The sequence below is a fragment of the Octopus sinensis genome, linkage group LG5 (assembly GCF_006345805.1).
Source record: "Octopus sinensis linkage group LG5, ASM634580v1, whole genome shotgun sequence".
Classification (NCBI taxonomy): domain Eukaryota; kingdom Metazoa; phylum Mollusca; class Cephalopoda; order Octopoda; family Octopodidae; genus Octopus; species Octopus sinensis.
This window is the reverse complement of record NC_043001.1, coordinates 40,516,635-40,533,699: the sequence shown is the minus strand read 5'-3', so window position 1 is coordinate 40,533,699 and position 17,065 is coordinate 40,516,635. Positions and strand designations below refer to the sequence as shown.

The following is a 17,065-nucleotide window of genomic DNA, read 5'->3' as shown; positions in this document are numbered from 1 at the left end:
AATAATAACTATTTCTTGATTAAAATGGTTAACATGAAAATTAGTTACTAGCTTTTAGATAAGCTTCAGCAAAGTCTATGAGAATGGAAATTATTTTTCAAATTATAAAATCCATAAGAGCATTTAAAAAAATTCAAATCCCCTTGAGATGAAAATAGAAAAAATATAATTAAAAAAATAAATAGAACAAAAATATATAACTGAGTTATTAGGTAAGCTATTACCTATCAAGATAGGACTTAGAAATCAACCAATGAAGCTAAAAACAATTGCTATTTCTACTTCAATTGAGTATTAAAAAGATCTTCATGCACTAATTCATTTCCTTCAAAATTTCATCCAAATAGTCAGGTTTGTATTCAGCTCAGGAAAACTTGATAAATTATATAAAACTTCATAAGAAAAACAGAAAGTGAAATTTAATTCATGCTTTGTCATGATTTTTTACTGTTCTGATATGTGCAAAAACTATAATTTTCATACTATTTTGCAATGTTTGCATGGACCAGACAGAATTTGCCGAGTTCACAAACATACATATACACTCATGCACATATGCATGCATTGGGATTCTTTCACTTTCAAATTTATCCACAAGGCTATGGTCAGCCCATGGCTAAATCAAAACTTGAATAAATAAAAAATGAAGTTAAGAGTGAGGAATGTAAGTTGAAGTTAGTTGATTAAGTTTATCCAGATCATACCTTTACTTCTGAATGAGATGATAAGACTTCTTTAGCTTTCTCTTCCAAATCTTTAAATTCGTTGTTAAGAGCTTCAAGTTTCTTTGCCATTTCTTCTTTTTCTTTCTCCAAAGATTCTAATTTTTCTTGGGATTTCTTCAAATTTCTAAACAAATGATTTCACGTTAATTCATTTATAAAGCATTAAAAACAATATTCTCAAAGCTAATTATTTTAAAATTCCTTATTTGTTTTGTCTGTTTTTCTACATTAGATGGGTTGGATTATCATAAACCCTCACCTAATTTTCAACAAATAGATTTATTTTATTCCACTCATCTTCAAACGTGCAATTACAGGACAATTTGTTACCAGAGAACGTCAACAAATATCAGTCTTTTGCATGCAAAAATGTGGAATGCAACTACATATACAGACAAGCACACATGCACACACACACATGACAGGCTTCCATACAGTTTCTGCCAACCAATTTCATTCACAAAGCATTGGTTGACTTGAGACTAAAGACATATACACAAAGTGCCACACAAAGAAAGATAACCCAAGACCACATAGTAAGAAAGCAAACTATATAACCAGAGAGCCATACCAATATTATTGCACTCCAATGCAATAAAATTGGTCAGGTTTCCTACAAATCATCATTGTCTAACATCCCTTTATCCATGCTTGAATGGGTCAGGTGGAATTTGTTGAGGCAAACTTTCTATAATCACATGCCTTTCCTGTCACTGTTTCCAAACAAGGTTATATTTCCCCATGACCATGGAAATTGGAAACAAACAACACTGCTTGTATGACAGTGATACTTGCTTACACACACACACACACATATATATATATATATATATATATATATGATGGGTTTCTTTCAGTTTCTGTCCATTAAATCCACTCCCAGAGCTTTGGTTGGCCCAGCAATATAGTGGGAAAAACATTTTCCCAAGATGCTTTGTAATGTGACTGAACTCAAGTCATGGTTTAGAAGCAAGCTTTTCATCCACACACCTAAATGTAAAGTATTATTATCTGGAAGCATTAGGGACTGAATTTGGAAAGAATATACTCAAAGAATGGAAAACAGAAAAAATCCCACTTGCTTCTACAGATTTATCTTACTAAAAGAACAGTAAAAATCATGTTTTCCAAATGTTTGAGCCTTATTAGTTAAATGATATTATCTAAATTCTTATTTGTAAGTCTTTTATTCAAATAATATTTTTTAATATTTATTAATTTTTTTACTTTCAAATTATCAAACTATACTGTTTATACATTTTAGAGTTCATATCTGTCTACAGGTAATACATTTCTGCACCTTGTACATCATCAGTATAGTAACAGAACAATAGATAGTCAATTAATTATGATCATAAATTAAGACAATTACAGGAATACACTGATTGAAAATTAATATAACTATCATTGGACAAGATATACCAAAAAGGCTATAGATATAGGACAAATATAAAATATGTATAAACAATGTAACATTGAGTCACTTGCTTTTAATGATAAAGAAGAAAAGAATTAATTTTCATTTGCTTTCATCCCATACATGAAAACTAGATGGAATATTAATTAAACATTTTAAATATGAATTTGTGATGAAACAAACCTCTTGGAAGTAGTGACTCCTACAGTAGTTTTAGTGATCTGACCAGTTACCTGATCGATATTGTTTGAGATGGCATCAACTCTAGCTTGGACAGCTTTTAATTTGTTTCCACCAATGTCCATAATTTCTTTATGTAGCCTACAACAGAAATATTACTGAATTATCTGAAAATATTACCCTGTGAAATAAGCAGCTTGAAACTATTGATAAAGTAAGAATAAAGGAATAAAATTATGAAAGAATTAGTGTAAATGGAAATGAAGTGTTAGCTGAAACCATTGCAAAGTCCATTCATTTTACTTAATTGTTAACCTCCCCCATTTTCACTGACAGATCTATCTATTCACTGAATAGATATAAGTGGTTGGATATTCCACAAACACTTGTAATTTTAGTGTATTCATCCAGGAGATTCAGCATAGCGGTGTGATAAGGGTGGTTCTTTGAACCAGACATAGTCCATCTTCTGACAGGCTTCTACACAGTTTGTGTCTGTTTGATTTTATTTACAGAACTTGTGTCAAACTAAGACTATGATACAAAACACTTGCTCAAGACACAGCATAATAAGATCAAACCCAGAACCTCATGACTGAGAATTGCACTTTTTCACCAGCCCATCGTCCCTCAATAAGCAAATGATACAGAAATAGTAATAGATGAGAAAGCCAGCTTTAACCCTTTAGCACTCAGATTTAGCATTATTGTCAAATGTAAGGCTTATTTATTCACATTGCAGCATAGGTGTGAGAGGCTGGATATGGCCAGTTTAAACATGAAATAGTAGAATACTGGGCCAGGTATAGCTGGTTTAAATGCTAAAGGGTTAATATAACAATTGAAAACAGATTCAATGGTTGGAAATTAATTCATAAAAATGAATAGTGACAATGAAGACGTTTCTCACCTTTGAACTTCCTTTTCAATTTTGGAGACAACTTTAGCATCTTTTTCATAAACTATAAGTGAAATTATGAAAAATTATGCAGGATAAAAATACTAAATAATTATAATCAATAAAAAAAAAATCTGAGCTTAGCCTTAATAAAGTAACTTAATAGTAAATAACAATCAATACAATAATAAACATGAAAAAGCAAGTTAATAACTATTTTCATGGCATTCATTTTTTTAGGAGGAATATATCTGACTACTATGTTACTAGTACTTATTTTAACATTGCTTAGAGAAATTAAAAATAGAACTTGGTGAAATTAAACCAGAAATTAGAACATAATGTTTTTGGACTACTGCTCTCTCAACTCTGACAACATTCCACTCTATATAAATTTTTTTGAGGCAGGACACAGCCAATTTTCTCAGGACAGAGATATCGATAATTTAGTTGAATTTAAAGTATTATACATACTTATTTTATCAGCTAAAAAAATGTGAACTACAAAAATCGATCCTAGTGAAATATGAACACAATGTAAGACAAAACAAAATACATTTCCATCAACTTGCAACTATCAAACCAAATTGTTTAACTGAAGAAGTGACATGAAAAAAACATTAAATAATGGGCCATCACATACAATGTACAAAAAATAATGCTTACTGCTTTTCAATTTTTCAACTTTTTTCTGCAAATTATCCACTTCAGCTTTATCAGGGGCTGCAGATTTTACTTTTTCTTTTTGTACCACAATTTGCTGAGTCAGTGTTATCTCTTGCTCTGATAATGCCTGAAAAGCAATAACACAGTCATTTTACAAAGAGCAGAAAATGTAATAAAGTACAGAATTTAATTTTGTTAGTCTGAGCCTACCTGAAATTTTTTGTTTGTAGTGCCTAACTCTCAACAATAAACTATTCATATCTAAATGAGAACATTAAAACAAAGCTTGTAACCATGTTCATGGTAACACACAGCTTCACTAGATAAACATTTTACATTATTAAACACTTTTCGGTGTGAAGTTCTTTTCTCCAAATTTTTGGGAAATTTTACCCTACATCATAATGGTCACATTTCTGTAACTTTTGTTTTAAAAAATAGATATCACCTTTACATTCATTGGTAGTGAATCTGAATTTGAAGGATTTCCAAAACAAGAAGTGTCAGATTTAAATGTGAAATGCAACAAGTATGATCAAGTTCTTGAGGGAGAATCAGCTACATCAATTTCCAATGGTGATAACAGTGACTCCCACAACAACAGCTTTGACAATGATAACAAATGGAGTGAAACTTTAAAAAACATTTCTCTTCAAAATTTTACACAACTGAATGGATCTAAATGCAGTCTTTCCAATATATTGAAGTTGTGTCAGTATTTCCATATACAAGACACTAGCAGTACTGCAGTAAATTGAGATAAATATGACCCCTTATTTAAAATAAAATCCTTCCTGACAAAGAACAAACGCTATGGTAGACCAGAAAAAAAAAATGCTGTCTATTAATGAAAATACGGTGGATTAAAAAGGCTGAAGGCATTTTCAACAACATATGCCATGAAAAACTCACAAAATGGATGATCAAAGTCTGGAACACTTTTAAGTGAGTACTGGATATTGCAGTGATTTTAATTTTGTTATGTGGAAGAAAGATAATAGTGTAAGTCAACATAGCCTAGAGTACAACAGGGTCTGGGTGTTAAAAGTTTTTTGTTATGTATGTTACGTCAGAAAAATAATGTACAATTATAAATGGATGTTTTATTGAACCCACAAAAAATGTTTTCTTTTGTCAAATAGATATATAGAGAATAAATGTGTCATTAATAGACATTGATATTCTTGAGGAGTTTATTACATTAATGGTAGAAAATATGCCACCTTTGTAAAAAGATTTTTAATGTTTATCATTATAAACTTTTGTTCAAAAATTGTTTCCATTACAAATTTTTAAATGTCCTTGGAAATAAATTTCATAATAAAACTGTAAACAATATTTAAAATTAATAATAAATAAATTTTACAAATTTTATTTGTCGTAAATGCTTTCGATTCTTTTTTTCAACAGTGACCTGTCTCTATTATTAACCATCTATTACAAAACTAAAGTACTTTTTTCACTAGTAATGTCTAGGAGGGTATAGAAAAATGAAAGATTCCAAAAGGAGCCATAAACCCCAAAAAAAGGTAGGGAACCAGTAATATAGGACATCAGCCAATAGCATCCATGCATAGGGACTGAACTCCTATGTGGTTAAAAAGTGAACTTCTTAACCACATAGCCATGTCTACACCTATTTTTAAATATTCTTTATAACCATTTAGCTTCTATTCTCCAGCTACCAGGTTACTATTTCCTTTTTCCATGCTAATATAGGTAAGATGTTATGATTGTTTTTTTTTATATATATTTCAATATTGTCAAAACATGCCTTCAATGTAAAGATCAGTTAGATCTTACTATGAACTACAACAGACCATATTGATAATATTAATAATATTAAATTAGATCTCAAAGATAGATATTGACTCCAAACTTTCTCAGTTTCACTTCCCAGCTGTAGGTATTTCAAGTGCTTCTAAGAACAAGAGAATCAGATTTCATTCACACATGCCTGAAAAGCACAAGTCATCTACTCCCTAAATTATAACAAGCTACATCCCACACGAGATGAATTACTAAATGAGATCACTTACTTTAACTTCCATACTGTATTTTTGTAGACAAATATTATTAAGTTTCAGAGAATCTTCCAGTTCCTGTATGTAACTTTCAAGCTTGTTTTTCTTTTGTCGAATATTTGCAGTTTCGTCAGTTAGCTGAAAACATTTCCAAAATGACATAAGAAATTAAAACAAAAGTTGTATTTGATGAAGCATTACTGGCAACTAGAGAATAAATACATCAATGCTGAACTAACAAAGCAGAACACAGAAATGTTAATTTGTTGAATTTTAAAAATAATTTTACATCCATTTACTTGTAATCATCATCATCAAAAATCTGTGTTCCATGCAGGCAAAATTTGGACAGCTTGACAGGATGTGACAAACCACAGCAGGACTGCACTGAACTGAAATGTTAGCTTTGGTATGGTTCCCATGTTTGGATGCCCTTCCTAATACCAGCCACTTTAGAGTGTATACCTGGTTCTTTTTTCACGATACTAGCAAGGGAAAATGAAAATCAAAATCGATCAACATCAATGGAAATTCTAGCTGTGATACCAGTGCCGGTGGTACGTAAGCGAACCATCCGAACATGGCCATTGCCAGCGCCGCCCCGACTGGCCTCTGTGCCAGTGGCACGTAAAACGCACCCACTACACTCACAGAGTGGTTGGCGTTAGGAAGGGCATCCAGCCGTAGAAACATTGCCAGATCAGACTGGGCCTGGTGTAGCCTTCTGGCTTCCCAGAACCCAGTTGAACTGTCCAACCCATGCTAGCATGGAAAGCGGATGCTAAACGACAACGACGACCATCATCATCATCATTATTACATATATATTACTAGCACTAGTGAGGCCACCAAGAAACTTGCAAAACAAGAAAAGAAAAAGGCACCTCAGCTGAGTAGGACTGTATTTGAGAGAAGGGAAGGTGGCTTTATGCTAGGCTAGAGTATGAAAGAGGGAGAAGCATCGGGGTCTTGCTGTAGAAGAAATACATGGTTACCCCACACTATAAGGGTTGGTAAAAGTAGCTGGAAAGAAAATAAACATGGTGGTGACATGGTTGCCAGATCACACTCGGAAAGTATGAGAAAGTGAGTAAAAGAGAGATACAAACACTGGATAATCTTAGAGTGTGTGAGAAGATACAGATAGGGGAGAATGTAGTGAGTGATGAAAAAGAGTGGAAGTGTCGTTGATGGTAAATATCCGTAGAGAGGGGAAACTGAGACAGAAGTGACTCAGGAAGGAGGATGACAGCAGAGGAAAGGAGGAGAGCAGCAGTATTAAACCTGTAGGTAGATCAGCATGCAAAGAAGTAATGTTCAGGGCGTCAGAGTGGGAGGGGAAAGATGTGCAGTAACAGAGAGGAAGGTCAGTGGTAAATAAGGATGGTTATAATGAGTAGGGAAATAAGGATGGTTAGGACCTCACTTTTATTGTGATGGATGGGTCCTCTCAAACACAGCGAATAGCTAATCATCTTAGTCCTTTGTCCTCGACTCCATGAGGTTCAATATCTTCTGATCTACCTTTACCATTTTGTCCTATGTCTTCTTGGATTTTCTCCTTCTACAAGTTCCATCTACTTTCAGTAATCAGCACATTTTTTATACAGCTGTCCTCAGCCATGCACATCATATAACCACACCATCACAGTCTTCTCTATTGCATGCTACATTTGATTCCTGTTACATCTACTTTTTATCTCAATGTTTGCACTTTATCATGCAAGCACACTGACATTGCGCATCCAAGAGTATACCAGCTTCATCTTTTACATGTCCTCTGCATTCAGGGCCCATATCTCACTACCACGTAGCATTACTATACATACACAAGCATCATACAATGTCTTTCAGTCTGAGAGGACTTTTTGTTGCCAGCAGGGGCAATAGCTCTCTGAACTTTCTCATCCTATTCTAACTACTACACTTTTAGAGTATCCTCTCCCACTGCTATTTAGGTCACCTAGGTAACAGAAACTATTTACTACCACCTGAGCATTCAAAAAAAATCTATTTCCCATGTGTCCCTTATATTTATTGCTTCTGCACATCTACACACAAAGGCTACTTTCTCTATTAACCTTTCTGTGATTCCATTGTACCCTGTGTGTTCTGCAGCCTGCAACAAGCACATCATATGGAATTCCTAGCTAAATCTTTCCTACATATCAAGCAGGGCCATTTACCTGATGGGAGTAGAGGCCTGTGTTTTCCTGCTCACTAGAACTTTTATACTTTAACTCGTAAGAGATTTACATATTGTAGCAGAACTTTTTATTCACAGTTGAATACTTTACTTTTTACTTGGAGTGCCTACTAATTCTGAGATAAATATTTAAGTTTCATTAAGTTTCTATGCAGTAGAGAGAAGAAAATTTTTTGCAGACCAATCCATTCCACGATTAGTTTCCTTGGAGTGTTTCGTTTTGTTTTTTTGCTTTTTTTGTTAATAATTATTTTCAAAAATACTAAAATAAATTCCATGTATATTTTTACTGCTTTTAACCAAATGAATATTTACCTTTACTAAAGCTTTTTCTGCTTTCTCTAATTCCTTAGGGTCAATTTCTTCAATGACAGAAGATCCCATTCGACCTTTTAAAACAGTGTTGCCTCCACCACTTATGGTACCTGAAATCATAAATACAATTTATAACCATATTGTAATGCGACAGAAAGAAATGAGCTTATGATCAAAGCTAAATTTGAACATTGCAAAATGGTGAAAGATTCCAGAAGGCCAAGTTCAAGTCAAATCATTATGCCTCAATAACCCAAAGGTATACAGAATATTCAGTTTATACAAATAAAAAAAGGCACCATTGGAAAAAGAGCCAGTGTTATATTAGAAACTGGATATGATTAAAATTGTTCATGAAGTTTCAAGAAATAAATTTTATCCTTTAAGGACGAGATCCAATAATAAACTGAATGAAAAATTTTCAGAAGACTCCAGTCAATACCAGTTTCATGAACAGCAAGAAAATTTTAAAAAGAAAAATGATTTTTTGCAATCTAATTCTAAAACAAAACTTTAAAAAAAATTTTCCATTTCATGCACAGAGGTTTACATAAAAAAAAAGTTGATGCAAAGGAAAAATAACAGTCTTCACACAAGAGGGAAAACCATGCAGAAAATTAAAAAAGAAAGAAAAAAGATAAGAAACATTAAATCAAGGAAGAACAGAGAGAAATAAAAGGTAAAAGAAAGGAGTAGTGATTGATTAAGTAGTTCAGTGAGACAAAAATGCAGGCAATTTTGGTAAACAAAACAATTTTAACAAAACAATAGAAAATATTTTTATGCATGATATGGTCCAGATTACATTGGATTTAAAAAAGCAAAAATTAATGCTTCAGTCTGGAAAAACCATTCTGGTTTAATCTAAATAAAAGGTTAACTTCACTGTGAGCAACAGAAATGGGACAATTATTTGTGACTGGTTCTGCTGCAGTGGATCAAAATTACAAAAAATCAATTAAATTATATCCAGAGATATTTCAGTTTCACATACTGACCTGATATATCAATAAGTGCTCCTTGTAAAGTAACAACTTTGTAGCGAGTTTTGCCATAGGCAATGCGGGTAGCCTGGTCAAGATCCTTTGCCACAAGTGTATCACGTAGGGCAAAGTAAAATGCTGGTGCAATAGTAGAATCTTTTATTTTGACAAGATCAAAAAGACGAGGAACAGATTCAGGTCTGAAGGTAAAATGAAGAAATTTTACAAAAATTTTATAATAGTATGGAAATCCATATTCTACAGATATAACAAAATTAGTGCAATTTGTGTGACCATTTCCAGAAATTACAAATAATTTATCAGTTCATACACCATATAAATTTCATATTCAGTTAGGAAAATCAAAGAAAATTTATGAAATCTTTCAGTTGTATTTGCTTTGAAACTAAAAACAATGTTAATCAATTACATTGTTTTTAATCAATAATATTGCACACCATATTTTTTTACATAAAAATTATTCCTACTTCTAATATCAACTATATTTATTGGTATTTTCTATTTAAATATTATTTTACCGTACGTATTATATATCTCAGTGTATAATATATGACCTAGAGTTCAATGCCTGAATGCAGTCTCTAAATACACCATATAAACTGCTGATGTATGTTAGAGCTCATTTAACGATAAGTGAATGGCTATTTCCTGAGCAAGGATAACTGTAGTAACTCAGATAATTTCAGTTGAACTGTCAGCTTGAACAGCTGTCATCCATTGGGATCAGTCAGCATATGCACAACCACTTGAGTTTCTCTATGCTAAGCATATACTAGCACTTAGAACACCTTACCATACAAAAAAAATATCTTTTCAATGTCCTTCACATCACAGTAAATGCTAATATCCTGAGGTCAGTCTCCTATCTGCCATCTGGGTGGAGGCATACAAAGTAACTTGAGTGTTTTATTTTTTTGATACTGGCTCTGATTCATTTAACCCCTTCCCCAGCTACTTTTTTTTTTGAGAAAACCTTTCATTTTCAGACGAATTTTTTTTTTTTTTATCAGACAAGCTTGCACTCTCGTCTGATGCATTCAAGCTTCTAATAGAAGAGTCATGCTCTTTGTCATGTTCTAAGCTCGACATCTGTGTGTAATTTGTAAAAAAGAGAAACACAAAAACCGAGAAATGCCGAGAATTGACATATAAACTTGTCAGTGGCTGTTTTTAAAATTATGTTTTGAATAAGTTTACTCATTGCACTCTGAAAAAGACAAATTGGTGAAGACAAGCTGACTCGTCTTTGCTGGGTAATGGGCTAATGTATTTATATTTGAATTAAAACCTTCCATTGTAAATATTTGTAGGAACCTTTTGTTAACTTATGTTTCAACAACATAATAATGAAAGCCATTATTTTACTAAATGCCTCCAAATTCTTGAATATTTTGAAAATAAATTCTTTACTAATTTGGTCACAAAGAGAATAAAAATTAAAGTGAAAATGAAATATGTTAGTTTGCAATGCAGAGAGAAAATAACTAATTTCAGTAAGTACTATTTAGTCTTTGATGAACACTACACATTCGCTCGCCTCATGGCAAGCTAACATATGACATTTTTTGCTTGCAGAAAATCAGGTTTCTTGAATTCTAGAGATTAAATATTTTCTTGGAACAAACATACAATATATATGTAGTGCTACCATTTTAGAAGAAACTATAGAAATCCTATTTATAAAGAGATTTTAAAATTTTCCCCTAAACTTTATCAATCAAAAATTGATCTTAACATTTCTTCCTTGAAAACCTTTCATAGTTACTATGAATACTTTCACCACATTACTAACTTCATTAAAAATATTAAATTTTATTTAGTAATAGGTATTCTCTTTTTCTCAGTTTATACAGAAGGTAACAAGATAGACAAAAATCAATATGATTGCCTCTGAAAATTAATTTAGAATCCTTTTTTTTTTTTTTTTAATACAAACTTAGGTTTATGAAAGTTTTTAAATCATTTACTACGTATTTTTCCATGAATATTTAGCATTCATCCACACAATATTCATGTAAGACAAGCAAGAAGAATATCTGAATCTTTCAACTGTGTTTGTTTTGAAACTAAAAACCATGTTAATTATTTAGTTTTTCATTAGGCAATAATATCATATAGCTATTACATTTTTGTTACAAAACTAGTCCTATTTTTAATTTTACTACTACATTTATATTTTTTATTCAAATGTATTTTATCTTCATAAGCCATAATGTTGCCATATAAGAGGGCTTTTTAGCCCTAAAAGTTCCCCCACCCAATACGAAACCATCTTATACTGCAGGTATAAAATGTTGGAAAAATGTATTATATATATTTTAAATGTTTTGTAATATAAAGCAACTATATATCAACAAAGCTTACGTTGTTATTTTTCTATTGCAGTAGCTTTTCCATTTATCCATTTTATCAAGACAAATGAATGTAGTAGAACCAACGTTGTTAGCCTTGAGGAACTCAATGCAGTGGCGAGCTGTATCAATGGTGTCAACTAAAATATTGTCAAGAGCACCACAAGCAGTTGAAATGGCACAATCAAATTTGCTATCAATTGCACCTAGATCACCCTGTTGAATATATATATGAAAAAAAAAAATTGTTGAAATTAATTATTAAACAAACATCAGAAAAGATAAGAAACAAAAACAATGTCAAAATCAACAAAAACAACCAAGATGGTCATTGAAGAGGAACTGAAATGCTGTAAAATCAGAAGTCATGGGGTACCAAAATTTAAGTCAGCATTTATCCAATCACCAATAAAAAAAAAGTCCTATTGTAAATATGTTGAAGCAACTTCTTTTCACATCTGTATACAGGCAGATATAACAGTAATATCATCAACATTTTAGCATCCACTTTTCCACGCTTGCATGGTTTACACTGAGTTTATCGAGACAGATTCTCTACAGCCAGATGACCTTCCTGTTGTCAACACATACCAAGGTAATATTGCCAGACAAGTTTTCACAGAATATTGGAAATGAATGAGTCATTGACAACAATCACGTAAATGTTAAGACAAAAAGACAAACACACACTTATACAAAAGGTATCTTTCAGTTTCCATCTAGTAAATCTACTAAAAAATCTTCTACAATTATAGCCCTAGTAACAGACATTCAACAGCAGAAATATTAAATAACCCAAAAGCATACTTACCAATCTGCCTAAAATACCAGGCAGTTTCCCTCTTCGCTTCTGTTCCATTAAAGCAGACAAGACCCTTCCTTTGCTCTTGGCTGATTGCATGGACATCTTCATTTCTTCAATTTTCAAACGAGCATTTCTTAACTTCAAACATAAAAAGGTAAAATGTCATTAAACATTTCAAAACATATCATCATCATCATTTAACGTTCATTGTTTAAGCTACTATGGGTTGGACGGTTTGACCAGGGCTGGCAAGCTGGAAGGCTGCACCAGATTCCAGTCTGATTTTGCACGATTTATACAGCTGGATGCCCTTCCTAATAGCAACCATTTCAAAAGTATAATGGATGCTTTTACATGCCACCAGCATGGATGCTATTTGTGTGACACTAGTATCTGCCACAACTGCAATTTTACTCAGCTTGATGGGTCTTCTCAAGCATGACATAATGCCAAAGGTCTTTGGTCATTGCCTCTGTGAGACCCAACACTCGAAAGAAGCTTTTCACATGCCACTAGCATCAGCCACTTTGCCTCCGTGAGGCCCAATGCACAAAAGGTGCTTTTTACGTGCCAGCAGCACAGAGATGATAGATACTAATATTCATTTTATTATAGTTGTTATATTTTAAGAAATAATAACACACCAATTTCTTTTATATATCCAGTATGCTATATAACACCTTTCTATCAATAAAGTATGAATAAATGAAGGAGAGATGGGTGGAAGAATGCTCTGATCTGCTGGAAATGTTTGAAGCCAATGAATACGTTTTTGTGGGTTTTTTGTTTGATTTTGTTTTTCCTAGTCTTGTGCAGGGGGTAAAAGTGGTCATAGCTTTATGATCTGGAAACGAAGGCTCAATTCATGAAACGGAGTCACACCTCTTCTCCAAGATCAATACATGATCATGGTAACTGTATTTTGGGATAACTAGGACATGATTTTCTAGAATGTGGCTGTACCATAAACAATGAGCAGTACACTGAGATACACAAAAAGCAATTAGAGAAACCATTAGGAGGAAGAGATCAAACAAAAATCTGAACCCGATCCACATGCATCATGACAATGCACAACCACACACATCTTTGACAACAAAAAAAAGCCATCAGCCAAATGGGCAGGTCAGTGGTCCTCCATTCGCCATATAGTCCAGATCTAGTGCCTTCCAACTCCCATTTCATTGATCCAATATAGGACAGACTTCAGGGACAATTTGATGACAAAGGTGAAAGTTGCTGTGAAGTAGGCACAACAGTGCACACCTGAATTTTTTCCAAGAGAATTCGAAAGCCATGTTCAAGAATGGCACAAATGCATTACTTGTGATGGAGATTAGGCTGAGTAGTACCATTGTTTTAAGGAATAGTTACTTTACCAGCTCATGCAGTTTGAACAACCTTTGTCAGTTAATAGACAAGTTATGCCAACCTTTGCATTATTTTCAGTACGACTGTATGTTTGTGTGCATGTGTTTAAACCCATAACTTTACAACTGTAAAGTTGTCTGGTTTCCCTATGAGAGGCTTAAGATTGTTGCAAGATTGACAGATTTACAAAACTAACAATACTTTTAGAACATTGTTATATTTGTATATAATTTAATTTCTTTAAAAAGAACAATATCTTAAAACACTTTCCTTGAAAACATTTAATGTTATGAAAGCCATTAGATTAAAAACTGAAAACTCCAACAAGTAAAACTAGTATTTAATGCATAATTTCATAAAACAAATAATGTATCCTTTATATTACATAATTATATATATGTTAACAGTATAAGATATGAATCTTCTGTAAAATTTCAATTTCTTTTTGTCTAATCTCAAAAAGCTATTGATTATTGTGTAGTAATGCAGCTAACTCCTTGATGGATTACTGTTTTTACAGACTTGCTCATGTTCATTTAACATAGGCTTGATTTTTGTTCAAAACTTTATAAATTAGAATGAACTATAATAATATATTATATTCGCCTTCACTAAATTTTACCTGTTCTGAAGAATTCTTTTCTAATTCTGTAGCTTGTTCCAATTCTTTTTTGCTTTTTTCAAGATTTTTCTGAATAGTGGGAATTTTTTGTTCCATATCTTTAATTTGACTAAAAAAAAATGAAAATTAAAAATTAGAAATACCAAATACACCAATTTCCTTTTCACAATGCAACTTTTTATAAAGCAACATTATATTTCAATATGTTCCATAAGTTTTATTATATTCTTCAAGCAATGTTTTAGAAATTTAATGAAACTATTCCAGATCAGTCTAAAAACAAAGGATATTTTTTATGAAACAACTAAAGTTAGTATGTTATAGGTCTTAATACAACAACACGTACATTAACACATTTATAGAGAAAGGAAGGAATTTTTTAATATACAAATATTTGAAATTTGCTGTTATCCTCCTTAAGTTAAAACAAAATTTTTAAAAAAGTATCTACAGAGAAAAGCAAAAGACAATAAAACAAGCTTATTCTAAATATCCTGTTCACCTACTATCACCAAATGAACTGTTATCAACCTCCCAGTGTTCACTTACTCCTCATTGTTCAGCAACATCAACTTTTGTCAATATATTAATAGAACAAATAACCCAGCATTAAAAGAAAAAAAGTGAATATTTTTCAATATGGTATTAAAGCAGAGAACTTAGAAGAGTATATAATTAACATTTAACATCCTCTTTACATACTGGCATGGGCTGAACAGGTCATCACAGTCCAGTTCAGTTCTCATTCAAAGTTACTGCTCTCTTGGCCATGGGCCACATCTAGCTTGTGTTTTCTTTTGACATGATACCTACAGTTGGATGCAATTCCTAGCACCAACCACCTGACAAAACTAAAAAGTTATCTTGACCCTACAATGTCTATACTCATTTCCCAACCACTTTACAGATGGCAACAGAGGAATTTGATCATAGTCCCAGCCCTAGTGAAGTTGCTTTGTACCCTGCAAGACAAAAGGACATCTTCACTGCATTACATTGAGTCCATTTACTCAAGAACAGGTAATCAATAATTAGGATAGCAGACAATTGCCAAAGATGGGCTACAGTAAGAGAGGAAACTGAGATTATGAGAGGAAAAGATTGAGTGGAGTAATAGTCAAGAAGAAAACTGGAAGCATGCTAGGTGAGTAAAGAGACACAATAGAAAAAGATGATGACTATTAGATAATTTTTTTTTTTAAATCTACTAAATTGTTAAAATTGTGCTTGAATGACTATATTAATTGTCTTTAGATTTGTCCAAAGAAGATTTTATAAAAATTGATATTAACCTCTGGCGATCTTTTAGAGTGTTTGTGGCTTTTGTCAAGTTCCTTTGCAGTTCATTTAATTTTGATTGCTCATTTTGTTCGTTGCTAAGATAGATATCCAACTCTGATTGGGCAACATTATACTATTAAAAAACAAATTGAAAAATATACTTAGATGATTAATATAACTTTTGGATTTTGATATTCAGTGGATAATCATGGAAAATTTGAACTTCAATTCAATAAATTAAATATAATAAAACTAAAGATTATTGTTGGATGTTGTTGAAGTTTTAGACAAGAAGGAAATAAAAAAATTCATTGCTTATTTATAGAATTAATTCAAAAATGAAGAGAATGCAGCATTTCACTTCAAGGAATATCATTTCATAGAATTAATATATCTTGATTGACAAAAATAAGTAAATTTATTTAACTATTATTTTGTAGAAGGGTTCTATGCACAAACAAGGAATGAATTTACATATTCTACCTGTGACTTGCTCTCACTGACTGACTTTTGCATTCCTAACAATTGTTCTTCTTGCTTGTCTTTCTCTTCTTGCAGATCCTAAATTCAGAGTTATTTAAAGATTAGAATGAAAATATGAATAAACAAAGCAAAATAAGCAAAAACATTTTAAATAAATCACAGAAATGTACTTTTGATAGTGCTGAAATACATGATAGAAAACCACTGCAACTATTTAACTTTATGAAAGTATTAGAGAATCATAAGTGGTTGTAAGGTTGACAGAAAAATATACTTCCTACCTAAACAAAAGTACATTGTAATCAAATGGAAAATATAAATTCTGTTAATAAGTGATATTTTCCCCCAAAACTCCAAAAACGTTCACCTTGGTTTCAATTTTCAAACTTTTCATCACTTCTTGAACTTTTTTAACCTCTTCTTTCTGTTTTGCTTCAAGAGTTTCCAATTTCTTTCTTAGATCAACCAAAACTTTTTCAGCCTCTTCTGGAATTGATTTGAACTCTCCAATCTAAAAATATTTTTTAAAATATAACCAAAAAACATGGTAAAAAATTTATTCATTTTGTTACTATGAGGTAAACTTCTAAATTTATTTCATAAAGAAAAGTTTTGATAAGGAATTCTGTGTGCTTGTAAGCCAGGCCAGTTGATTAGCCAAAATCTGATGCTAACTCCCATGACAACACACAGTAAAAAAAAAATTTTCCTAAAGTA

General features: G+C 32.0%; 1 protein-coding gene across 1 annotated transcript in view; it reads right to left on the bottom strand.

Annotated features, from left to right (window-relative positions):
• LOC115212032 (structural maintenance of chromosomes protein 4) overlaps positions 1 to 17,065 on the bottom strand; it is a 45,794-nt gene that overhangs the window by 7,797 nt on the left and 20,932 nt on the right. Inside the window, exons 10-22 of the mRNA XM_029780832.2 lie at positions 16,716 to 16,859; positions 16,349 to 16,426; positions 15,877 to 15,998; positions 14,585 to 14,693; positions 12,598 to 12,729; positions 11,800 to 12,002; positions 9,430 to 9,614; positions 8,432 to 8,541; positions 5,926 to 6,048; positions 3,887 to 4,013; positions 3,233 to 3,284; positions 2,326 to 2,463; positions 705 to 849 (exon numbers count right to left, since the gene is read on the bottom strand). Of these exons, the coding sequence (XP_029636692.1) occupies positions 705 to 849; positions 2,326 to 2,463; positions 3,233 to 3,284; positions 3,887 to 4,013; positions 5,926 to 6,048; positions 8,432 to 8,541; positions 9,430 to 9,614; positions 11,800 to 12,002; positions 12,598 to 12,729; positions 14,585 to 14,693; positions 15,877 to 15,998; positions 16,349 to 16,426; positions 16,716 to 16,859 (1,668 nt within the window). The remainder of the gene's footprint in view (positions 1 to 704; positions 850 to 2,325; positions 2,464 to 3,232; positions 3,285 to 3,886; positions 4,014 to 5,925; positions 6,049 to 8,431; positions 8,542 to 9,429; positions 9,615 to 11,799; positions 12,003 to 12,597; positions 12,730 to 14,584; positions 14,694 to 15,876; positions 15,999 to 16,348; positions 16,427 to 16,715; positions 16,860 to 17,065) is intronic.